Consider the following 27579-nt stretch of genomic DNA (forward strand, 5'->3'; position numbering starts at 1 on the left):
CTTTTTAAGCTTGACTTCACATCTACTTGACTTTGTCTTTTTATAAGCTTGACTTCAGATAAAAATTTCTATTAAAAGACGAAAAACAACAACTTTTAATAAATTTATCACCTTGAAAAGTTATTTTTGGGCTCAATGCTAAAAGGAAATCTCGCATTTTTCAAAAAAGAAAAATTGTACTCTCTGACCATTTCGGGAGGGGTACAGAAGTATTTTTTTTTTTGGGGGGGGGGGGGTACAAACAAATTTAAAAACGCATCAGAAGTTTGTTTATGTTCATTTTTTTATGTTTTTACGGGTTGGAAAAACATTTCAGGGGGGTGAGCCCCCTGGATACGGCCTTAGAGTGAACCATAGTTGAGAAATATTCATGGTTCAGTTTTCACACAACTCTTCCAAACTGCTCAAAAGTAGAAAAACTTCACACAGCTCTTCCAAACTGCTCAAAAGTACAAAAAACAAAAAAGAGAGAAAAAACAAACGAGACTGCGGCCAGTTGAGAGAAAAGATGAGAAACTAGAGCAACGTGGATATTTCACCTGTGTATAAACTAGACGTCTACAGCACAAAAGAAAACAAACAAAATAAAAAAATAAATAAACTAAAAACAAATAAAACCACCACCAATATTAATAAAATACCATTGTCGCAACTGATCCACGTATGTCACAGAAGCTATTAGAGTTACTTCGATGAGAAGTTAGTTGTTTTTTTTTGTCATGGCTTATGGTTATATATATATGGTTATTATATATGGCTTATGGTTATATGGTTATATATTTGTTTTTTGTTTTTTTTTGTCATAGCTTAGAGTTACTTCGATGAGAAGTTAGTTGTTTTTTTTTTGTTTTGTTTTTTGTCATGACTTATGGTTATATATATATGGTTATTATATATGGTTATTATATATGGCTTATGGTTATATGGTTATATATTTGTTTTTTTTTGTCATGGCTTAGAGTTACTTCGATGAGAAGTTAGTTGTTTTTTTTGTATTTTTTTTTTGTCATGGCTTATGGTTACATATATATGGTTATTATATATGGCTTATGGTTATATGGTTATATATATTTTTTTTGTCATGGCTTAGAGTTACTTCGATGAGAAGTTAGTTGTTTTTTTTTTGTTTTTTTTTTTGTCGGCTTATGAACTTTCAAAAGTACAAAATCAACTATGAAAGTGAGCAAGAGCCTGTTAAATATTTTCTAATATTTAAACAACACATATAAATATTTGATATTTAAAGTTAAAATTTTTATCCAGTATAAAAATTTATTCTTTATTCAAACTTAGAATTGTTTATTCACATTCATTTAAATCTATTGAAAATTATTTAAATAATCTTACATAATCTTTAAATAATTAAATAATTGTACATATGTTATATATATATATATATATATATATATATATATATATATATATATATATATATATATATATATATATATACATATATATATATGTACTACTACTACTACTACTAATAACTCACTGCAGCACCAAGCCGCCTGAGGCCAACACAGCTACGCACGCTCCTCCTCCAACCTAATCTATTTAAAGCCTCCCTCTTTACACCCTCCCAGGAAGTTCCCATTTCCTTTAAATCCTTATTTATGACATCCTCCCAACCCAGACAAGGACGACCTGCTTTCCGTGTAGCCCCAGACGGTTGGCCAAAAAGGACAATCTTCGGTAATCTGTCATCCTTCATCCGTAGAACGTGGCCTAGCCATCTCAACCTTTCTTTCATTATAGCCCCAGAAAGCGGGATTGAACCACACTTTTCGTACAACCTACTGTTTGAAATACGGTCAGTCAGCCGGGTACCCAGAACAATCCGTAGGCAATTTCTCTGGAAAACATCTAGTAAATTTTCATCTGCTTTTCGAAGTGTCCATGCTTCAGAGCCATATTTGACCACTGTCATCACTGTAGCTTCCAATATTCTAATCTTGGTTTGTAGGCTTATCTTTCTATTCTTCCAAACTTTTTTTAACTGTGAAAAAACACCCTGAGCTTTAGCTATTCTACTTTTAACATCTTCACTGCTCCCACCATCTTTACTAATAATACTACCAAGGTAACTGAAGCTCCCAACCTGATCAATCTTTTCGTTACCTAAGGTCACCTGTTCATCTTCACTTATTCCTAGCCTTAGTGACTTAGTCTTCTTAACATTAATTTTCAAGCCTATTTTAGCACCCTGAACTCGTAAAACCTCTAAAAATTCATTCATTTTGCTCACACTTTCATCTAATATGCTTAAATCATCAGCATAATCTAAGTCCAGGAGCGTTCTTCCTCCCCATTTGATTCCATGGTCTCCAATTGCCTTTCCTGTGCTCCTTAAGACGAAGTCCATCAAAATGATCCATATAAAGGGGGATAGAACACAACCCTGCTTAACTCCTGATTTAATACAAAACCAGTTGCTAACCTCATTTCCTACCTTAACCGCAGCAGTATTATTCTCGTACATAGCGCAAATCACTTTAATGTATTTTTCTGGTATACCATATAACGATAAGACCTTTGTTAACGCTGTTCTATCAACAGAATCGAAAGCTTGCTCATAATCGATAAAACTAAGGACCAAAGGTGTTTGACAACGAAGGGACTTCTCAATTATCAAACAGTTCGTGGTAACGAACTGTAGTAAGGAGCGATCCGGCTTAATAGTAACCAAAACTCTAAAAAATTGAATTTTGATATCAATAGCTACATCAAAAGAATCGCATTTTAATGCTGATTTTAAATATATAAGTTTCATCAAGTTTAGTCTTAGCCATCAAAAGTTACGAGCCTGAGAAAATTTGCCTTATTTAGGAAAATAGGGGGAAACACCCCCTAAAAGTCGTAGGATCTTAACGAAAATGACACCATCAGATTCAGCGTATCAGAGAACCCTACTATAAAAGTTTCAAGCTCCTATCTACAAAAATGTGGAATTTTGCATTTTTTGCCAGAAGACAAATCACGGGTGCGTGTTTATTTGTTTTTTTTTTTTTTTTTTTTTTTTTTTCCCAGGGGTCATCGTATCGACCAAGTGGTCCTAGAATGTCGCAAGAGGGCTCATTCAAACGGAAATGAAAAGTTCTAGTGCCCTTTTTAAGTGACCAAAAAATTGGAGGGCATCTAGGCCCCCTCCCACGCTCATTTTTTTCCCAAAGTCAACGGATCAAAATTTTGAGATAGCCATTTTATTTAGCATAGTCGAAAATCATAATAACTATGTTTTTGGGGATGACTTACTCCCCCACAGTCCCTGGGGGAGGGGTTGCAAGTTACAAACTTCAACCAGTGTTTACATATAATAATGGTTATTGGGAAGTGTACAGACGTTTTCAGGGGGGATTTTTTTGGTTTTGGGGGTAGGGTTGAGGGAGGGGGCTCTGTGGGAGGATATTTCCTTGGAGAAATATGCCATGGGGGGAAAAATTCAATGAAAAGGGCGCAGGACGAATCTGGTCACGTTAGAAAAAAACGTCAAATTAAGAGTTTAATATACAATGCTGGGTGTTTGGAGCCTCTCTATTATGGAGTATAATTCGAAAATAACACAACTATACGAGCGATAAAACATATATACCACAACCATAACTCAACTAACGAAAGAACTGCTAAGAGATAACACAACTATAAAGCGAAAACAGGTGAAAACTAACGGGAAAATAAACGAACTAAGAGGTGGAAGGGGCCCAGAGAAAAAATATAATCCTTTTTCAATTTTGAGCCTAACTTCCGCAAAGGAGTAATAATGTCAGAAGCCCCGAAATACCGAATTATTTTCTTTTCAAACAGTTCGTGGTAAGGAACTGTAGTAAGGGGCGACCCGGCTCAATAGTAAACGGAACTCCAAAAAACGAAATTTTGATGCTAAAAGATACATCAAAAGAATTGAATTTTTACGCTGATTCTAAATATATAAGTTTACCCTACTATAGAAGTTTCAAGCTCCTATCTACAAATACCGAATTATTTTCTTTTCAAACAGTTCGTGGTAAGGAACTGTAGTAAGGGGCGACCCGGCTCAATAGTAAACGGAACTCCAAAAAACGGAATTTTGATGCTAAAAGATACATCAAAAGAATTGAATTTTTACGCTGATTCTAAATATATAACTTAACCCTACTATAGAAGTTTCAAGCTCCTATCTACAAGCCTGAGAAAATTTGCCCTATTTTGGAAAAAAGGGGGAAACATCCCCTAAAAGTCATAGAATCTTAACGAAAATCACACTATCGCATTTGGTATATCAGAGGACTCTATAGCAAAAATTTCAAGCTCCTATCATAAAAATGTGGAATTTTGTATTTTTTGCCAGAAGACAAATCACGGGTGCGTGTTTATTTGTTTGTTTGTTTTTTTTTTGTTTTTTTTTCCCAGGGGTCACCTTATCGACCAAGTGGTCCTTGAATGTCGCGAGAGGGCTCATTCTAACGGAAATGAAAAGTTCTAGTGCCCTTTTTAAGTGACCAAAAAAATTGGAGGGCAAATAGGCCCCCTCCCATGCTCATTTTTTCCAAAAGTCAACAGATTAAAGTTTTAAGATAGCCATTTTGTTCAACATAGTCGAAAACCATAATAACTATGTCTTTGGGAATGACTTACTCCTCCACGATCCCTAAGGGAGGGGCTGCAAGTTACAAACTTTGACCAGTGTTTACATATAGTAATGGTTATTGGGAAGTGTACAGACGTTTTCATGGGGATTTTTTGGTTTGGGGGGTGGGGTTGATGGGAGAGGGCTTTGTGGGAGGATCTTTCCTTTGAGGAATATGTCATGGGGGAAGAAAAATTCAATGAAAAGGGCGCAGGATTTTCTAGCATTACTATAAAAAAAAACAATGAAAAAATAAACATGAAAACGTTTTTTCAAATGAAAGTAAGGAATAGCATTGAAATTTAAAACGAACAGAGATTATTACGCATATGAGGGGTTCTAAAAATACTTTAGCGTAAAGAGCGAGTTATTTAGGAGGAGATAAATACCTCGCTCTTTATGCTAAAATATTTTTAGTGATTTCAACTATTTATTCTACGGCCTTTTTGATTCAGGGGTCATTCTTAAAGAATTGGGACAAAACTTACGATTTAGTGTAAAGAGCGAGGTATTAACGAGGGTACAAACCCCCTCGTACACATAATAAAAATATAAGAATATAAAAGTTTGTTACGTAAGTTAATTCTTAAGGTACGTATATTTTTTACTAATAAAAACGTTCGTTGAATATTAAAAGTTCTAGTAGCCTTTTTAAGTAACCGAAAAATTGGAGGGCAGCTAGGCCTCCTTCCCCACCCCTTATTTCTCAAAATCGTCTGATCAAAACTAAGAGAAAGCCATTTAGCCAAAAAAAAATTAATATACTAATTTCATTTCAATAATTTATGTGCGGAGAGCCAAAATCAAACATGCATTAATTCAAAAACGTTCAGAAATTAAATAAAAAAAAACTAATTTTTTGTACTGAAAGTAAGGAGCGACATTAAAACTTAAAACGAACAGAAATTACTCCGTATATGAAATGGGTTGTCCCATCCGCAGTCCCTCGCTCTTTACGCTAAAGTTTTTAATTGTTTTAAAAAGTAGAATTGTGGCAAAGAGTCAAACTTTAGCGTAAAGAGCGAGGGACTGCGGAGGGGACAACCCATTTCATATACGGAGTAATTTCTGTTCGTTTTAAGTTTTAATGTCGCTCCTTACTTTCAGTACAAAAAACTAGTTTTTTTTTATTTAATTAACCTAAGAGTGAAAACATGGTCGACACATCCTCTACCTTTTCTAAAACCGCATTGTTCTTCCCTTAAAACTTTGTCTACAGCATGTCGCAGTCTAAAAAGTATCATATTACTCAGTAATTTGCTACCTACAGAGACCAGACTAATGCCTCGATAATTACTACATTCACTCTTGTCACCTTTCTTATACAGTGGTTTAATTAAGGTTTTCCTAAAATCATTGGGTACTTCCCCTTTTTCAAAAATCATGTTCATAATCTTCAGTAGCTTATTCCTAACCTCAGAGCCACCATATTTAAGAAACTCATTAATCATACTATCAACTCCTGGGGCCTTATTATTTTTTAATCCTTCTAGTACTGTCGCTAATTCTTCCTCACTAAACAAATCTTCCTTCACATCCAAGGTATCACAAACTTATTCATTTTCATCTATATCTTTTCCTGCAACTGTATCTCGGTTTAGCACATTCTCAAAATGTTCCACCCATCTTTCTTTAACTTTTTCCTTATCACTAATTGTGGCCCCATTTCTATCTTTAACTGGGACTAGTCCGGATCGGCTACTCCCTTTCAATTTATTAACATGCCAGTATAATATTTTACTATTATGCCGTCTAGCCGCATCTTCCAGATCCTCAGCAATTTTATCCATCGCCTCCATTTCACATCTCCTTAGTTCATATTTTAATTCTTTCTCCACTTTCTTTACATTCCTTTTGTTTTCATACGACCTATCGCTCAGATAATTCTTATACAAACCCCTTCTACTCTCTATTAAACCTAAAGCTTTTTCACTAATATTCCTAGTTGCTGTCTTAGCACTCTTCCCTAGGACACCATATATACATATATATATATATATATATATATATATATATATATGTATATATATATATATATATATATATATATATATATATATATATATATATATATATATATATGTATATATATATATATATATATATATATACATATATACACATATATATATATATATATATATATATATATATATATATATATACATATTTATATATATATATATATATATATCTATATATATAAAAATAAGTTGTCTGTGTGTGGATCTGTGGATGGATCAGGTGACGTCATGTTTGTCCGCATATGACGTCTGAATTATTTCACACTAATACAAAAGAAGAAAAAAACTAAAAAAGGTAAAAACTACAAAAAAAAACTAAAAAGAAAAAAAAACTAAAAAAGCTAAAAAACTAAAAAAAAACTAAAAAAAGGTAAAAATCTAATAACTAAAAAAAAAACTGAAAAAAATAAAAAAAGGCAAAAACTACAAAAAAAAATAAAAACTAATAAAAAAACTAAAAAAGCTAAAAAACTAAAAAAACTAAAAAAAAACTAAAAAAAGGTAAAAAACTAAAAAAAAAACTAAAAACTAAAAAAGAAAAAAACTAAAAAAAAGGAAAAAACTGAAAAATAAAAGAGAAAAAGAAAACTAAAAAAATATGAATAAATATATATAAAAATAAGTTGTTTGTGGGTTATGTCTGTCTGTCTGTCTGTCGAGTGACGTCGTGTTTGTCCGCATATGACGTCTGAATTATTTCACACTAATACAAAAGAAGAAAAAAAACTAAAAAAGGTAAAAACTACAAAAAAAACTAAAAAGAAAAAAAACTAAAAAAGCTAAAAAACTAAAAAAAACTAAAAAACGGTAAAAAACTAAAAACTAAAAAAAAACTGAAAAAACTAAAAAAAGGCAAAAACTAAAAAAAAACTAAAAACTAATAAAAAAAACTAAAAAAGCTAAAAAACTAAAAAAACTAAAAAAAGGTAAAAAACAAAAAAAAACTAAAAACTAAAAAAGAAAAAACTAAAAAAAAAGGAAAAAACTGAAAAATAAGAGAAAAAGAAAACTAAAAAAATATTAATAAATATAAAAAATATAAATATAAATATAATATAAATTAGCAATCAACAAAGCACCGAGACACAAATGACGACCGGGACACAGGGAGTATAAATGACGACCAGGACATAAGTAAAAAAAAAAACTAGAAAAACTAAAAAAATGGTAAAAACTACAAAAAAACTAAAAACTAATAAAAAAACTAAAAAATCTAAAAATCTAAATAAACTAAAAAAGAAAAAAAAGAAAAAAGGAAAAAAATAAAGGAGAAAAACAAAACTAAAAAACGAATGTATATACAGACCGGGACACCGGGATACAAATGACGACCGGGACACAGGGAATATAAATGACGACCGGGACACAGGGACACAACTACAATGGGGACGCCGGGGGGCACAGGGGGATATAAATGACGACCGGGACACTCAAAGAGAAATCACAGACTGGAACACCGGGACACAAATGACGACCGGGACACAGGGAATATAAATGACGACCGGGACACAGGGACATAACTTCAAAGGGGACGCCGGGGTGCACAGGGGGATATATAAATGACGATGGCGACTCAGGGAATGGTCGATTAGCAATCACCATCAACAAAGCTCAAGGGCAATCATTAGAATCATGAGGTATAGATCTGAATACGGATTGTTTTCCCATGGACCATTATATGTTGCATGTTCAAGAGTCGGTAAACCTGACAATCTATTTATATGCACAGACAATGGGACAGCAAAGAATGTTGTATATTCGCAAGTTTTACGTAGTTAAAAACATATATATATATATATATATATATATATATATATATATATATATATATATATATATATATATATATATATATATATATATATATATATATATATATATATATATATATATATATATATCTATATTCACAGGTGGGACATAGGGACACAACTACAATGGCGCGTAACGACTTACGCGCGCGGGGGGGCTTGGGGGGGGGGGGGGCGCGAAGCGCCCCCACCAACTAGGTGTTGGGGTGGCGCGAAGCGCCACCCCAACAGCTAGTATATATATATATGTGTATATATATGTATATATATATATATATATATATATATATATATATATATATATATATATATATATATATATATATATATATAATTAAATAATTTTATATTAAATAGATTATTTAATTTACTTAAAATCATTTATTCAAATTTATTATAAATTTGTGTATCTCCTATATAAAAATTTGCACATACAAAAATTATATTTAAACAATGTATACAAAAATGAAAAATTGTTCAATTACAATTATATTAGGAAAATCTGAAAATTAATTTAATATATTAGGGCTAGGCCAAAATATATTACTCCGAATGAAGGTAGGCTAAGGGGTTAACCCCCCCCCCTTTATCTGCTGGTATTTAAGAGATCAATACAGGGATTACCTTTACAGTAACTATTCCTTCGGGTTTTATCCCTTAGCCTCTTAGATAATTTAGGTAACTACCACCCTCCCGAAAAAACAATAGACTATGGATACATGATAAATAAAATCTCTTCATTTGAAAAATAAAATTGCAATACAGATTATCAGAGGGTTGACAAAAGACGAATTGTTTCTAAAAAAAAATCGCAGCAGTCGGCTGCACCCCAAGATATTCAGATAACCCTTAATATACATTAAAGCGAATTGGATATAAATAAAAAAGGGGACATAAAATTAAATGTAGTTATTTTTTTAATAAGAATAGTGATTTAATAAGAAAAAGAAATGTGCAACTTTAAAGCTTGAAGCGAATAGGGATTATTATTGATAATGGAGACTACTGCCCTCTCAATCATAAATGAATGAAGAATTGTCTGCATAAAATCGCCTTAGCCTTCCACGCATAAAGAGCCACTGATTTTCTGTTTTCGTCACTATTTAATTTTCCCCCTTGTTACCACCGTATTTTCACATCAATAAATGATTTTGATAAGTTTGAACTGGAATCTAGAAATCTAAAATGCTTGAGATAATATCTGAAGTTAAGTTATTGGACATTTCCCTATTTGGGAGTACTTTTAATGCTGCATATAATAAAACGTGTGTATATATTCTTTTGTATTATATATAAAATTTTATTCTATATTTATATCATTGTATTATATGTTTTATATTATTATACTTTATATTTCGGCTAGTTTACATTAAGTAGACTAGCTGTACATAGTTTGCTTGCGTAATATTTTATATTATTTTGCTAGCCTACATTATACAATACGCCCTAACTATCAATACTCTATACAATATCAATACTAACTACCAACTAGATGGTATCAAAATTAATGTGCACCCTCAAACTATCACTCTCCGGCCAGCAAACTGTAACCTGTACTCTTGAAATAGGTCTTTTTATCTAACATGTGTTCTTTAACAAGCACATACCCACAATCGTTTTGGGCATCCAATAATAAAATTGTTTTTTTGGGGGGGGAATTAAAATAAAATTATTTTTTAGTTTGAGTAAGGAGTGGCCAGAAATTTGTGGAAATTTAGAATTTTATAGGGAGGCTATGTCCTGAGGTCCACTTGGCACATACCCGATCTCTATGTATGTCTAAATATCAAACTAAATATGCATAACTCTCTAAAGATCTACACGCGAAGAAGATAATCTTTTTATGCATTAAATTCCACTGAAATGCCTACGAGCATCAGTTTGCGAAAATAAAATATTTATTTCATCATAAAAATAAATTACAAAACTAAAAATTAACTTCTATAAGGGTTCAGCTTATGTTATTTTTTAACTCAATATTCTGGTTTCTTTGGGTATGTTGCTTTGGGTTTCGGGTACCCAGATGGACGGTATACTGGCTTCTCGTATTCTGGCTCAGGATAGCTTGGCTTCTTATACTCTGGTTCAGGGTAAGTGGGTTTTGGGTATGAAGGTCTTGGATATGCTGGCTCTGGATACGCTGGTTTCTTATATTCTGGCTCTGGGTAACTTGGTCTCTTATATTGTGGCTCAGGATAAGCTGGTCTTGGGTAAGATGGCTCAGGATAAGCTGGTTTCTTGTATTGTGGTTCTGGATATGCTGGTTTGGGATAAGATGGCTCAGGATACGCTGGTTTCTTGTATTGTGGCTCAGGGTATGAAGGTCTAGGATTATAGCTTGGTTTTGGGTAGGCTGGTTGCTTATAATCTGGCTTTTCGTATGTAGGTTTGTAGTCATATGGCTGAGCTTCACCTTCATATTTTACATCAGCTTGGAAGCCAGTGTACGGATCTGCAACATAGTTTACAATTTGAAGACGGCCGTCGGGTAGCTTGACTTGGTACGACCCTCGAACAGTTTGACCGTCACTTTCCTCTTCTTTGGTATATTCGTGTTGAACACCATATTCGTCTTTCTCATTTACATCATATGAATATTTGTATGGCCCGGGGGGCTCCTGAAAGAATTTAAAGCTTCTTAATATTAAGAATAATCTCTATAAAAATCTGCCAGCAGAGATTAAACCTAAAATTCAGAAAAATAATTGTGCACGATATTATTTCAAAGTAAAGTTTTTGCTGTACATAAAATGTCCTATTTTTATAAAGTTATCTTTGAATTTAAGTTGTAAGTTTTTTGTCTAGCGTTGCTACGAAAATTTCCATGATAGCTGCATTGAAGATGACAACCATATGAAGTTATATTGATTAGAGGGGTGGGGGGCTAAAATAATCTTGGGTTCCAGCATTGGAAAATATGTTCTGGGTTTTTCTTTTTCTTTATTTGTCATTACATAACTGAAAAGACTAGCATTTGTAATTTCTTGCAATAGGCTGAGCGAGAGGGGGACAGCATTTTCGCCCTAGTCATGGCCGTGTAAAAAAGTATAGTCATTGTTGTCTGTTTCTTCACATAACACAGTCAGATTTAACCTTTAGCATATTTGGGCATATAAACAGCCGGATAAACATAACAAGATCTGCTATTAAGCTTATATGATGTTTTGTATTTCATAAGTGATTTGTATATTTATGTGGGATACGCTCCTTGGTTTGTGTCTTAAGCTTCCAAATGTATAGAATCCTTATTACTCTTACGACCATTATTACCATTTTTATGACCGTTATTACCCTTAGGACTGTTAAATTATTAAACAAAAGTGACAAAACAGGGAGAATTGTGTGAATTTGATAACATCAATAACAGTGGCGTCAATCCACGGAAATTTAGGAGGGGAGACACTTTTTTTTCAAATCTAGGGGAAAGTTTTTTTTATTGTTTTTAATTTTTTAATAAAAATGCAAAAAAAAGTATTTCCATCGAAAATGTCAAAAAGAAAGGTATTTTTCAAAAAAATGCATTCTTCAAACTGTAGGGAGAGGGCAAAAAAATATTCAGGGTAAAATAGATCCCCCGTCCTGATTGACTTGCCTGTCACTGATATTCCGCGAATCGAAAGTAATACTACTACTACTACTACTAATAACTCACTGCAGCACCAAGCCGCCTGAGGCCAACACAGCTACGCACGCTCCTCCTCCAACCTAATCTATTTAAAGCCTCCCTCTTTACACCCTCCCAGGAAGTTCCCATTTCCTTTAAATCCTTATTTATGACATCCTCCCAACCCAGACAAGGACGACCTGCTTTCCGTGTAGCCCCAGACGGTTGGCCAAAAAGGACAATCTTCGGTAATCTGTCATCCTTCATCCGTAGAACGTGGCCTAGCCATCTCAACCTTTCTTTCATTATAGCCCCAGAAAGCGGGATTGAAAGTAATAATCAATAGAATTAAAACAGTATATTAGACAGCCAATAATAATGCAGGGAAACCGTACATTAGGTGAAAAGGCAGTCTGAATAGACAAAAACTAATGATCGAATGACTAATGACTAATGACTAATAATTGAATGATTAATGACTAATGATTGAATGATTAATGACTAATGATTGAAGGACAGTGGTTGGGTCCAAGCAACAGATTATTTTAAATACTTCTTCAGGTAAAAAAGATGAAGAAAAAAATATCTAGGATGGGTTGTAATTCGTGCTGCTATTTTTTTAAGAAGGAAAGAGTAAAGGGGTAGAAAAAAGTAAAAAAAAAGTGGGAGAAGGAGAATGTAAAAGGGTAAAGGTAAAAATGAAGGAAAGAGTAAAAGGGTAGGAAAAAAGTAAAAAAAGGGGAGAGGAAAATGAAGCTGGGCTTTCCAGGTAAAAAGAAGAAAACCTAAGATTGGCAGTAATTTTCGTGGTAATTTTTTTTTAAATCTTATCTGAAAATAGAGTTAAAGAAGATGGAAATATTAAATACTAGATAATGTGAAATGTGAAAATAGCGATAAATGAATGGTATGCAAATGACGCAAGTCAGGAGTTCTTGTAGCAAGGGTGGCTAAAATCGCTAAAAACATTGACAATTTTTGCCAATAAAAAAAAATAATTGAAGATGTTTTTAACTTTAGATATGTAGGTATATCTAGGTAACCGTGACGTTTTGAAGTACCAAGGACAATAAAATGATATGTAATTGTTTGAACTGGTTAAAAAGAAGTCTACACAACCATGTGTATCTCAATAAATTAGGAAAAATCACTAATTTTATTTTTAATGAAAAACCTCCCAATGCCGCTATCCATTTTTGGTAGCAGTTTGCGCCAACTTTAAAAATAGCGGGGGTTAAAAACATGAAAAAAATTTCAAACAAAGTACAACACCCAATAGCTTAAGAAGACACGGATTTTAATGAAGGTGTAGTTGTTTTTGGAAACGAAAGCCTTTGTCAATTGTTTATTTTCGCTTATTTATTTTTGTGGTTCAACGTGGCAACACTGAAAAAACGTAGTATTTCCCTATAAACTTTATTATATTGAAAAAGAATATTAGAAAATTTCATTTCTCGGTTATGAACAGACCAGGGGCAAAAAAAAGATAGATTCAGGGGCAAAAAATATTTTCATCTTGATGCTCATTCAATTCGTAAATTTGAGTATCAAATATAAGACCATATCCAGGGGGGTTTGACCTTCTCCCCCCCTGAAATGTTCTGACTCGTAAAAATATTATAGAACGAATTTGGACAAATTTTTTATACATTTTTGAGGCTTTTTTAGCGTACCCATCCCCCCCGGGAAAAATATTCCTGTAATACCCCTCCGAAAAAGATACTGGATACGGCCTTGATCAAATAATCTACCCAAAGATGCCTTTTCTTGGCTATTTAGCAGAAATATAGCTATAAATTGTGTATCTTTTGGGTCTAGAGGGATTCTAACTTGGTATCTTCATACCAAGTTATTTGTGGACAGGGCACTGAGCTTCGAATGTTTAAATTTTTTAAAATGTTTAAAAATGTTTTAAAAATTTTTAAAAAATTTTTTAAAATGTTTTTTAAAATGTTTAAATGTTTAAAAATTTAAATTTTTAAATTAGCTTTACTTTTAGACAAGACACTGAACTTACATTATATTCTGGCTCGTGCTCTGGCTTATACCCGGGTTTGTAGGGTTCTGCTGCCTTATAGGGTCCTGCGGGTTTGTAATCTGGCTTATATGACTCTGGATACTTCTGACCAGCTACAGCCACTATTAACAAAGACACGGCAAGGAATCCCTAAAATTAAAAATTAAATATATTCAGGTAACACAATATATAAAAAAAAACTTTAGATCTAAATTAGTATACTCTTTCAGATACTAACTCTTCGTTCATTGTCTACGGATGTCTTTTTAAGTCGTTTTTTAATGTCTTTTTTTCAATGTCTTTTTAAGACATGAAAAAAAGCTGAGAAAATTTTCTCAACTTCAGTTCACAATCGCCAAGTTTATTGTGTAAATTGCAAAAATATTTGCGGTACCTGAGCAATAATTTTAATGTTCTAATTTAAACTATGAAAATACCTGAAAATTTTATAAGTAGTTTGTTTTTGTTAAATAAATCCCACTTGCAACATGATAAAGCCTACAGGTTTGAACGCATCCAGTTATATAATGTCAGTAGGAAGGCAATAAAAACGAAAATTTTCAATTACTACTAATAATGATTCGATATTTTGACAAGGAATTACAACAATTCAAAAACCTTAAAAAAGAAAACCAAAAGTTTCAGGCTTGGTACATATCGTTGTTAGAAATCGGACTAGCATCAATAATCAAATTATTTTTGAAAAGACTTTAGCATGAAAAGACATTAAATTGCGTAAAGAGCAGAAAACTAGTAATTGCAAAAATATTTGTATATATTTTAACAAGGGTTTACAACAATTCAGAAATTCTTAAAAAAGAAGACCTTTTGGAAGGCAACCAGTTAAATAATGTCAGTAGGAAGGCCCAAAAAATGAAAATTTGCAATTATCACAAATGATGATTCTCTATTTTGACAAAGGATTACAACGATTCAAAAACCTTAAAAAAGGAAACCAAAAATTTGAAGCTTAGTACATATCGTTGTTAGGAATCGGACTAGCTTCAATAATTAAATATCTTTGATCAGACTTTAATTGCTAGGGATTTTAATTTCTTCAATTGCCAAAAACTGGTCATTGTAAAAATATTTGTATTTATTTTACCAAGGGATACCACAGAATATCCATGGCATCCCCGTGTCAGGTATCACCCCCAAAATACATGCCTATGAAAAAAAAACAGCAAATGTAAAACAACCAAGTAACACCAAAACAAGCTTATCCTGTTAATATATCCCTCTTTTTAGCAACAATAGGTAAACTGAATATATATATATATATATATATATATATATATATACTACACTTCTCTTTATCGTTACTTTTTCTGTATATACAATAACTAAAAAATGTATAACTTCCATAATCTTGTTACATTAGTGTTTCGAGACACCTCGGCTCCTATATTAGAGCTGATTGAGTGAATAAAAAATCCTAATGCACCCCTATTTTCCTGGCAGTGTAATTCCTCCTTTATATCCATGAAAAAGTCACTGAGCCTATAATTTTATTTAATAATTATTATTAATTACAGATTATAAGGTTCTACCTTAATTGTCAGGTTATTCAGAGTGAAGAATTATGTTGAAAACAAAATTTAGTTGACTGTCTTTTAAAAGTAGAGCAAACTCTAACGACTTGCCCAAGTTTCTTAAAGGGCCATTCTACATCTTTTAGCTCTTTATAAAATCTATTAGTTTTGTTTTTTTAATTATATCAGTTTTGTTAATTTTATTTATTGAATTTAGAGGAAAAATAATTGAATATTTTGGCTATTTGTCTATTAGTCATCTTCAGCAATATGAAAAAGCAGAATAAAGATAAATTTTAACTTACATTAAAAAGATAAAATTTAGTTTTTTTTTAAATAATTTTACTGGTGCTTCTGGTTTGAATTTTCTTGCTTCTTACTAATAATTGAATTTCATCTATGTTCTGCTTTTTTGTATATAGCCGAAATATTCAACTAGTTTTCTTCTACAATTCTCTATCTCTCAATTTCCTCGTTGTGTTATCCTCTTTTTCGTCTCTACTTTTTATCATTATTTTAACTGTATTCTAAGTTAAAATTATTCAAATTTATTATTTGAGTAGTATTTTTGTTTTATCATACTCTTTTTTCATTAGATTCATTATATTATTTTTTTTATTACATTAATGAAAACTAAAGCTGTCACCTTTTTTCACGGGAATAGCAAAAGTTTTATGCAAAAATTATTAACGTTTTGGTGGATTCTTGCTGCAAGTTATATTATTTCACTCATGACTAGATTCGCATCAAACAAAACAAATACTTCAAACAAGCAATCCATAGCACTTTTCCAGCTTCCGTAATCCAGAAGGGAGATCCAGATGAGATACTTTTTTTTTACGAAATTTGCGACCTACCCCTTGAAATTAGAACGCCTTATGGAATGGTCCATTTCCAAGATTCTTAGAGCTTTCTTGCAAAATAGCTGAAAACTTAAGCTTGAAACTCAAAATTATTCGTGGTCTTTCCTTAATTCCCAAAACAGCATTCCTCATATATATATATATATATATATATATATATATATATATATATATATATATATATATATATATATATATATATATATATATATATATATATATATATATATATATATATATATATATATATATATATATATATATATATATATATATATATATATATATATAAAAGACTGCGCCACTAATGACCGTCTAAAACCCAAAACACATTTTTTCAGTTTTTTTCACCCTCTTGGTATATTTAGGTTCTATAACCTACTACACTACTACTAATAACTACAGCAGCAAGCCGCTTGAGGCCAAGACAGACACGCTCGCTCCTCTCCATCAAAATCTACATAAAGTCATCCACATCTCTTTACGTCCTCCCAAGAAGTTCGAATTTCTCTTAAATCCTTCGTTACCACTTTCTCCCCCCCCCCTATTCGGGGATGGTTGGCCAAAAAGGACGATCTTTGGCAATCTGTCATCCACGTAAAGTGTCTTAACCGTCTGAGCCTTCCACTCATTAAAGCTCTAGAATGATGGACGCTGGTTACCACATTTTTGTGGTAACCACATTTTTTTGTACAGCTTACTGTCTGAAATATGATCAGTCAGAAGGCCAAGTCTTAGCGAACCAAGGCCAACTGAAGTGACTTTACAACAAAACCTTATTCTTCAAAATACCAACCTTCATATTAAGAATTAGCTAATCTAAATCCTACAAACACAAGACAGATACTGACATGTCGTTACAAAATATCAGTATATATATGCTTAAATGATATAACCTCCACCCATATCATGGAAGATTCTCTGAGGCTTTTGGGAGTGGTTTCAGCATACCAATTTAAATTGTGTTTGGTAACTTCTATGTAATTATAAATCGGGGTTACATTTCCGTTCCTGATGAATATTTTTTAATGAATATTATTCATATTCTTCTTTAATTTAATTAAATATAAAAAACAAGTTTCTTTTAACTGCAACTAAGGAGTGACATTAAAACTTAAAGCGAACAGGAATTATTCCGTATATGAAAGGGATTGTCCCCTCCTCAACGCCTCGCTCTTTACGCTAAAGTTTGACTCTTTCTCATAACCCTACTTTTAAAAAAATAAAAAACTTTAGCGTAAAGAGGGAGACGTTGAGGAGGGGATAATCCCTTTCGTATACGGAATAATTCCTGTTCGCTTTAAGTTTTAATGTCGCTCCTTACTTGCAGTTAAAAAAACTTGTTTTTGTTATATTTAATTTCTGAACGTTATTGAATTGATGCATGTTTTGATTTTGACTCACCGCACATGAATAATTAAAACAAAATTTGCATATTATTTTTTGCTAAATGGCTTTCTCACAGTTTTGATCGGACGATTTAAAAAAAAATGGGGTGGGGGAGGAGGCCTAGTTGCCATCCAATTTTTAGTTACTTAAAAGTGCAGATAGATTTTTTTAAAGAACGTTTTTGTTAGCAATAAACACTCGCACTTTACGAATTAACTTACGTAACGAACTTCTATATTTGTGTATTTTTATTACGTATATGAGGGGTTTCGCCCCCTAGTCAATACCTCGTCCTTTGCACTAAAGCTTGAATTTTGTCCCAAATCCTTAAGAATGACCCTTCTATCACAAAGGCCGTAGAATAAATAATGAAATTACTAAAAATGCTTTAGTGTAAAGAGCAAGGTATTGTGGAGGAGACGAACCCCCTTATATACGTAATATTTTATGTTCGCTTTAAGTTTTAATGCTGCTCATTACTTTCAGTTGAAAAAAAAATATCTATTTTCTCATTGTTTTTTTAAATAATGCTAGAAAATCCTGCGCCCCCTTCATGGGAATTATCTTCCCTCATGATAAATTCCTCCATGGAAAGATCCTCCCATGTAACCCCATCCTCCCACCCACTCCCATCCCCGGCGTGAAAAAGTCCCCTGAAAACGTCTGTACACTTCATAATAACCATTACTATATGTAAACAATGGTCAAAGTTTGTAACTTGCAGCCTCCCCGTATATAAGGGGGAGACTAACCCCCTTATATACGTAATAATTTCTGTTCGTTTTAGGTTCTAATGCTGCTCCTTACTTCCACCTGAAAAGTCTTTTTTTATTTATTTGCTTATTATTTTTTTTTAGATAATACTAGAAAATCCTGCGGCCCCTTCATGGAAATTTTTCTCCTTCATGCTAAATTCCTTCAGGGAGAGATCTTCCCACGTAACCCCGATTACCCTTTAACGTGAAAAAGTCCCCCTGAAAACGTCTGTACACGTCCCAATAACCATTACTAATATGTTACAATGGTCAAAGTTTGTAACTTACAGCCCCTCCTCCGGAGATTGTGGGGGAAGTCGTCCCGAAAGACTTAAATTATTAGGTTTTTTGACTATGATGAAGAAAATGGCTATCTAAAAATTTTAATCCAGTGACTTTAGGAAAAAATGAGCGTGGGAGGGGGCCTAGGTGCACTCTAATTTTTTGGTAACTTAAAAGAGCACTATAACTTTTAATTTCCATTAGAATGAGCCCTCTCGCGACATCCTAGGTCCATTCGATCGATACGATCACCCCTGGGGAAAAAAACCAAAAACAAACAAACATGCATCTGTGATCTGTCTTCTGGGAAAAACTACAAAATTCCACATTTTTGTAGATAAGAGCTTGAAACTTCTACAGTAGAGTTCTCTGACACACTGAATCTGATGGTGTGATATCCGTTAAGATTTTTTGACTTTTAGGGGGTCTTTCCCCCTATTTTCTAAAAAAAAGCAAATTTTCTCAGGCTCGTAAATTTTGATTGGTAAAACTGAACTTGATGAAACTTATGATTTAGGCTCTGCGCAAAAATACAATTCTTTTGATGTAACTATTGGTATCAAAATTCTATTTTTTAGAGTTTCGGTTACTATTGAGCCGGGTCGCTCCTTACTGCAGCTTGTTACCACGAACTGTTTGAAACAATTCTAGGCATATTATATAAACTATAGATTATTAAGCTATATACGCCAAGGGGGTCCTTGGGACTAGCTCCCTTCCCTAACTCAGAACTTCCCCACACGTTGGTTCCTGAAAAAAAATTTTGACACCCTATTATCATTGGGCCAAAGTACAATAACTTAACTTGGAACTCCCCCAAAATGTTGGTCCCTTCAAAGTAATTTTTGTGTTCTATTCTGATTATGCTAAAAGGCTATAAATTAACTTGAATCTCCCCCAAAATGTTGGCCTCCTCAAAATAATTTTTGTATCCTATTCTGATTTTGCTAAAATGCTGTAAATTAACTTGAAACTCTCCCAAAATGTTGGCCTCCTCAAAGTAATTTTTTCTATTCTATTCTGATTCTGCCAAAAGGATATAAATTAAGTTGTAACTCCCCCAAAATGTTGGCCCCCTCAAAATAATTTTTGTATCCTATCCTGATTGTGCCAAAAGGCTATAAATCACAAATTCAGATTTTCGCCGAAGATTATTTTTATATTTCAGATGTTTGCTTGATTGTCCTCAAAAATGGTCATCATGACTTTTAAAATTTTCTCTCATGTTATTTACATACTTTTCTTGTGGCACTCAAGTATGCTTTTCAATTATCCATTTCCTTTTTAATTAAATTGACCACTGATACAAAATATATTTTATAAATTTCCTCTTTTGTAATTATATCATTAGAAAAATCAATCATTGCTGTCCTTTCCCAGAATTAGTATCATGATATAATCAACAGTCAGTCCACTTTCATATTAGTTCTTTCCAAATATCTTAATTATTGTGGTAAATTCCTTCTTATTAAATGGTTTTTAGACCCTTTTAAACACATTGTTTAAAATCCATATCTTTTTCAGTAAAATGTAAATTACCCTCAATGTCTTTATGGGGTTTGACAGGGAGAGAGGGGACGGTAGAGTCATTCTTATTTATAAAGCTTGACCAGCTTTGTGACACTATTCTTGCTGTTGTTGTTGATATTATGACAAAGAAACAACTGTTCATAACACGAACCGTTTTCAGTAAAAGAGAAACGACATCCTAGCCTTTGGAAGGTTTAGGGGGTGGTTTCCAGTGTCGTTGTTTGGATGGAGCAAGGGGAGAGTTGCGCTCCCATTAATTTGAAGAAAAAATTATTATATAGCCTATGCCCCTTGAATATCCAGATACCTCCCCTCTTCCCCTCTCCATAAAAGTGCTGGAGATTCGTCCCAAGGGGTTGGCTGCTTCCTGGTTGCAGTAATTTCTGTTTGTTGTAAGTTGGACTTGATTATTCATGTTAATTTCTGTTCGTGTTTGGTGTTATTAACAAAATAAAAAGTTTTGAGTAGCACAACTAATTTGTGATTGTGGGTTCAGTTGATATGATACATCCAGGTACGTTTGAACCATTGCTAGTTTTCAAATACACTAATAGCTCTGTGATTTGCCAGAAAAAAACTAAACTTGGTGAAACTTATATATTTAAAATCAGCATTAAAATGCGATTCTTTTGATGTAACTATTGGTATCAAAGCTCTGTTTTTTAGAGTTTCGGTTAATGTTGTATATGAACTATTTGAAAACTGATAAGAACTGAAAAGATATATAATTTTTTTTTCCCTGAAAAAGACTATTGCAATACAAACGAATAATAATTAATTTTAAAAAAACAAATTCCATAATACAAGTATTTCGAAGAAAGCTAAAAAGCTTCATTAAGCCAAAAATGAGCAAAAATAAAGTCAAACAATATTCCAAGACTAAAGCAACCACAAATCAATATCAATAAACAAATGAAACTCAAAACGAACAGAAATTACAATAAAAAGCCGAGTCAAACTCAAACGAGCTAAAGTTAACATGTAGGGCTTTTAGCCCCTATGCCTTCTCAAGACCAGATCATAATTTGCTCACTGAAAACAAAATACGCTTGAAATGTTTTCACCTTTCTTACTTTCATAAATAAAAAATTACCAAAACCTTAGCGAAGATATGTCAGTAAATGTCAATTTAACTGACAGTCCACGGTCATTTGTTAGTGTTTTGTTTGTTTTTTGTTTTTTGTTTTTAGTAAAGCGCAAGTACTTTATTGATTTTCTTCGACACCATAATTAGGATTCGGCGTTCCCAATTACTAAAACTTTTAAGATTCTTCGGTATCGAACTGAGTAAGCTGCCATTTCGACTTTAGAAAAAAAAATACCGACACGTTTACTTATGTACCCATGCACATCATATGCGCTGCGCAAGTAAGGAGCGAAGTGGCTTTCGTATATTTTTTCAGGCTACTTCATATGGAAGGAGCTGTCTTGGGAAGGGCTCATTCGATTTCAGTTTTAAAGTTTTGGTTCCCCTTTTAAGAGTCAAAAGAGGTTGAAGGACAATCAACCCCTCTCTTGCGCCCTTTCTTTCCTTCCTCAACACTGTTAAAAAGATTTGGACTGCCATTTTGGTAAATATAGTCCAAAAGCCGATTAACTTTACCTTTTTAAATGACATGACCCCGCACAGACCTCGAGAAAAGGGCTGTAAATTACTTGGGTTACTTCTGTGTTTACATATAGGTTTTTATTAGTGGGAGAGTATGCATATTTGATTCTCTATCTCCAAAAGTCTAAGGGTATTAAGGCGGAGCTTTCAGGGAGGTTTAGGAGGGTTTTATCCTAAATCAAAACATACTTTCTTCATCCAGGATTTGCGTATCTGTAATAGCTCATAAATGGCTAAGCCTTAGCCTTTAGAAGGCTTGTGAGGCATTAATCCTACTCCTCTTTGTGGTAGTTTATGTTCCTTTGAAGTTTGATTTGGTTAATCATTTCAGTTCCTGTTCGTTCTGAGTTTATTCATTCATTGATAGTGATTTTTTGTTCGTTTTGAATATGAATTCCGATTTTAGTTTATTTCTGATCGTCTCTGGACAATTTTCCGGTAGCAAATTTTCAGATACAATGGACTTGTCTGGGAGCAATTTTTCTGGCGGGAGAGGGGGGTATTTTACTTGGGAAGAGCTTTCTGCAAAGGAGTTTTACTTGTGGGGAAGAATTTTGTATGGAGGGTGAGCCAGATTTCTTGGCATTACTTGAAAAACGGTCAGAAACTAAATTAAAAACAACGTTTTTTCAACTCAAAATAAGGAGCTACATCAAACCTTAAAACCAACAGGAATTATTATGTATATAAGGGGGGTTTCCCCCTTCTCAATACTTCACTCTTTACATTAAAGTTTGGCTTTTTGCCCAATTCTTTAAGAACGGCTCCTGAAACACAAGATCCTTTTAATTAGAATATTTTTTTTAAGTTCTAAAAAAAAAACTTTAGCTTGAAGAGTGTAGAATTGAGAAGAGGGTAGTCTTCATTTTTGACGTTGATCCTTAACTTCACTTGAAAATTTTGGATTATTTTTAACTTGTTCATCGCTCCCAAAACTTCGAGCCCCTTGAAACTAGCTTTCTTTCAATGCAGCTGCATCACCATTATTTTTGCTATGAAACAGTTCGTGGTAACGAACTGGTAAGGGGCGACCCGGCTCAATAGTAACCGAAACTCTAAAAAGTGGAATTTTGATACCAATAGTTGCATCAAAAGAATCAAATTTTAATGCTGATTTTAAATATATAAGCTTCATCAAGTTTAGTTTTACCCATCGAAAGTTACGAGCCTGAGAAAATTTGCTTTATGTTAGAAAATAGGGGAAAACACCCCTTAAAAGCGATAGATTCTTAACGAAAATCACACCATCAGATTCAACGTATCAGAGAACCCTACAATAGAAGTTTCAAGCTCCTATCTACAAAAATGTGAAATTTTGCATTTTTTGCCACAATACAGATCACGGGTGCGTGTTTATTTGTTTATTTGTTTGTTTTTGTTTTTTTTTCTCAGGGGTTATCGTATCGACCCAGTGGTCTCAGTGGAAGGGGCTGCAAGCTACAAACTTTGACCAGTGTTTACATATAGCAATGGCTATTGGGAAGTGTACAGACGTTTTCTGGGGGATCTTTTTGGTTTGGATGAGGGGATTATGTGGGGGAGCTTTCCATGGAGGAATTTGTCATGGGGGAAGAGAATTTCCATGAAGGGGGCGCAGGATTTTCTAGCATTTAAAGAAAATGAAAAATAAACATGAAAAGGTTTTTTCAACTGAAAGTAAGCAGCAGCATTAAAACTTAAAAGGAATAGAAATTATTATGTATATGAGGGGGTTGTCCTCTTCTCAATACCTCACTCTTTACGTTAAAGTTTGGCTTTTTGCCCAATTCTTTAAGAAGGGCTCCTGAAACACAAGATCCTTTTAAAGAGAATAATTTTTTTTTTAAGTTCTAAAAAAAAACTTTAGCTTAAAGAGTTTAGAATTGAAAAGAGGATAGTCTTCATTTTGACGTTGATCCTTACCTTCACTTGAAAATTTTGGATTGTTTTGAATTTGTTCATCGCTCCCAAAGTTTCGAGCCCCTGAAACTAGCTTTCTTTCTATGCAACTGTATCACCATTATTATTAATGCTTTATTATTAATGCTTATTAATAAGTTTTTTTTACTGTTTTAAAAAGTAGAGTTGAGAGAAATAGTCAAACTTTAGCGTAAACAGCTGGGCATTGAGGAGGGAACAGTCCCTTTCATATACGGAGTAATTTCTGTTCGTTCTAAGTTTTAATATCACTCCTTACTTCCAGTTTAAAAAACTTGTTTTTATTTATTTATTTTTAAGTAAGCCTGGGACAGGCAAACCATCGGTGTAGAGTTTTAAATTCTCCAGCGGGGGAGGGAAGGTTCAGCCGTAGTATCAGAAAATTGTGTCCTCCACCCACGAAATTCCAGTAAATTTCTCCGCAGAACGCTGTATTCCTTGAGGGCAAGGCCCTCACAAGATCTCCTCGTCTCCTAGCCGCTGACCATAGGAATAACCTATAGCCTACTTATGCCATGGTTGCATACAATCCTTTTTCCGATAGTTAGATAAATCAAATGAACTAGTCTCGAAACTAAATTCGGAAACTTCTTTAGTTGTGCTTAAGACCCTTTTTAAATAACTGCCTTTATCCTTTTCACAGTTACTATTTCTCAGCCAGGCATAAGGGCCAGAAATTACCGTGTGTGCTCAAATAAAAGAAACGCTCAATACCAGTTTATTTCTTAAATGCATTCAAATATTTATTATATAAAAAACACAAACATAACATAAACAAAAACATAAACGAAACAATCAAAAACATAAACATTATTTTATTATAGTTTTGTATGATCTCATAGGGCAGTCTTAATATAACCTTAATTACAGTTAATTGATTTGGTCTTTTTTTGGTACCATTTTCACCTATTGATCTCAGCCAATTACTTTTCACTTTTGACTTAACCTTGGGTACATTCATTAAAACTGCCCCACCTTTTTAAGAATTAGGCTTAAAAAAATTCAAACGAATATCTTAGTTATTCATCATTCTATGACATTGAAAATTGGATCAGCATCTGTTAATGGGCCTGGAGATAGACAATAAAAGCTGCCTTGTCTTGAACTTGAACTTGTCAATAATCAGTGTTGATTTAACCACATCGTTAACGCTATATGATTAGAGTCGAAATGAATTGCGCGTTAGGCTGTATCATACTTTAAAAATGATTTTGCGATTCTCAGCTTCGACCGCAGCTTAGATATCAATACAGTTATGAAAACTCCCATCTTACCCATGAGAAGCTTTAGGCACAGAGCTCTGAACTTAGCCCCTCCTCCAAGCCCGCCCTCCGACGCGTAGATGGTACTACAACACCATAGGCGGGAACGCAATTTTATTTTATTGCATACACAGCATAGATACCAATACCAGTTTCCTGTTTCCAGTCGCTAGCATCGCTACCGCGCACTGTGTCCCAAAAATAAATCGAGTTTTCATAACTATATTGGTATCTAAGCTGTGGCTTCGACTGACCGTCTCAAAAACATAAGGGTTCATTAGCGAATTCTCTCAGGGGACATCGAAACCGTCGAGAATTTATGATTTGATAATACAGTATCTATACATACTGTACATACTGTACATACTGTATACATACTGTACATACTATACAGTAATAATACAGTTTCTCTGTATTATTCAGGACACACTCAATAGGTGAAGTTAGGTTCTATCGTGAAACAAACTACGATGCTGGTACATTTTATGAGAAAATCCGGTTTCATATCCACAAAGACAAAACTCAATTTAGTCTGCTACGCATAGTGATAGAAGATAGTGCCTGAACATGGATTTTGAAATGAAGATTTGGGGTTTGCCAAAGACTGAACAAGAGATAATTATATTTTCCAGGATAAGGGGTTGTTGCCCACAACAAAACAGTGCGTCAATGGACACAACATGACTTTATACTCTTGCGAGAAGGAACATTTTTGGAAGTGTAACAATAGGCCATGTTTGAAATGTTAGGTTACAATTTTCATAATAAAGTATTATGTTTTGATCAAATTTTGAGTGTGTTCTGAATAATACACAAGTACCTTTGACTTAAAAAACGGTAAAAATCTACTTCATATATGGCGGTGATTTTGCCCGTCAAAATCGGGTGGCAGCACATGGAACTAGGAGAGTGGCGAAGTTGCTCAACTGCCAATCCCTTTGAACGGATTTTAGCATTTTCCACGTGTGTCTGCTTAAACATTTTAGGGTCTGCCCCTCCTGAACTTTAAGAGGAAAACTCTGCTGGGTCTAATTTAGTTCCGTTTTGTTGCTGCTGTGTTGGCTTATCCTTAACGTAACATAAACATAAATAAAATAAATTTTAAGTAGAACTTAAGTTTATATGACACTTCCTACATAAGGCACATCCATCATATTGAACCCAAATATGAAATCAGTTTTCGTCCATCAGCTGTGTGTTTTGAAACGCAGGAGTATCATCCATAGATTGTAGTTTAATAAGGTTATATAATCAGCACAAAAACACCGCGGCACCAAAGTCATATTTAACTGGCTCTGAGTCGTTGATAATTTTGATTTTATCAACAGCTGTTTCTATGATGTGGCTCAACCAATACCATTCTCAAAAACTTAGCAATGGGGTGGTAAATTCAGCAAAATACAAGCTCGGAAAAAAAATACAGTCTGTAAGCCTAGCCATTCGTTTAAGATATCGGTATGAAACCAACAAGCTCGTATCGAGGAATTTTTGGCGGTAGGTTTTTTTTTCGGAAGGGGGGCGTATACAAAAAAAAAACTCTAAAAAGCGCAACTAAACTTTGTTTATATCGAATTTTTTTGGGTCCATTTGAGTTGGAAAAAAAATTTAAGGGGAGAACTTAATCCGTACCCCCCCCCCTGGATACGGCCCTGGAAACTAATAAAAAATTTGCTAATTGAGAGATATTATAAATCAGGTTGTCATCCTGCTTTATTGCATTATCAGTTTTTGAATATTAAGGCTCAATATTTTAAGCAGCAATTTAATTTACTAGCGAAATTCCCTACAAAAATTTCTTAGTTCCCGGGAACAAATTTGTTGATGAAATTTTTAGCTGACATTTTTTGTTAGAATGACAGGAATACGCCTTCAGTAAAATCTTTTCGATGTTGTTTACATGTCGAATATTTTAGGCTGAAATATTCCCTAATCCGTGGAATGTTGGTAATTTTTTTTTCTTAATTTGAGTAGATTCCTTTATTCTGACATTTCATCTTTGTTAATACAATCCTTTTAAGAGCTGCTTAACCGTTTTTTTTTAGAACTACAGGATAGTGTCAGTCTAGACGTGCACCTATGTAGATTATAATTCCTAGAGCCTTACCCCTGAATTTCGATTTTTTATGAAAAATGAACATTCAGTCACCAGGATTTTCCGGGGGGGACACACAAACTTTAAAGTATCAATTAAAATTTTACTTTTATTCTTTGTTACGTTTTTAAGGGTCGGACAAACGTTTCAGGAGGGAGGGGGTTTAACCCCCTAACCCCCATCCAAGGATACGGCCTTGTCAGTCACACTCCCTATTCTCCCTATAAACCTTGAAATTATGTATTCTCTTGAAATAAAAAAAAAAAACACCCTATCCTGTGTTTTC

General features: G+C 33.4%; 3 protein-coding genes across 3 annotated transcripts in view; 2 read left to right on the plus strand and 1 right to left on the minus strand.

Annotated features, from left to right (window-relative positions):
* Positions 1 to 27579, plus strand: part of LOC136040788 (von Willebrand factor D and EGF domain-containing protein-like) — a 217549-nt gene that overhangs the window by 142547 nt on the left and 47423 nt on the right. The gene's annotated exons all lie outside the window — the stretch shown is intronic.
* The window catches only part of LOC136040790 (von Willebrand factor D and EGF domain-containing protein-like), a 57432-nt gene that overhangs the window by 18650 nt on the left and 11203 nt on the right, over positions 1 to 27579 (plus strand). The window lies entirely within an intron of this gene.
* Positions 10322 to 17349, minus strand: LOC136040791 (adhesive plaque matrix protein-like). The gene is made up of 3 exons (XM_065725121.1): positions 17254 to 17349; positions 14063 to 14212; positions 10322 to 11059 (listed from the first exon to the last, which is right to left on the minus strand). The coding sequence occupies exons 1-3, from the start codon at positions 17257 to 17259 to the stop codon at positions 10415 to 10417; spliced, it is 801 nt and encodes a 266-aa protein (XP_065581193.1). The 5' UTR covers positions 17260 to 17349; the 3' UTR covers positions 10322 to 10414.

This window comes from Artemia franciscana, chromosome 21 (assembly GCF_032884065.1).
Source record: "Artemia franciscana chromosome 21, ASM3288406v1, whole genome shotgun sequence".
NCBI lineage: Eukaryota > Metazoa > Arthropoda > Branchiopoda > Anostraca > Artemiidae > Artemia > Artemia franciscana.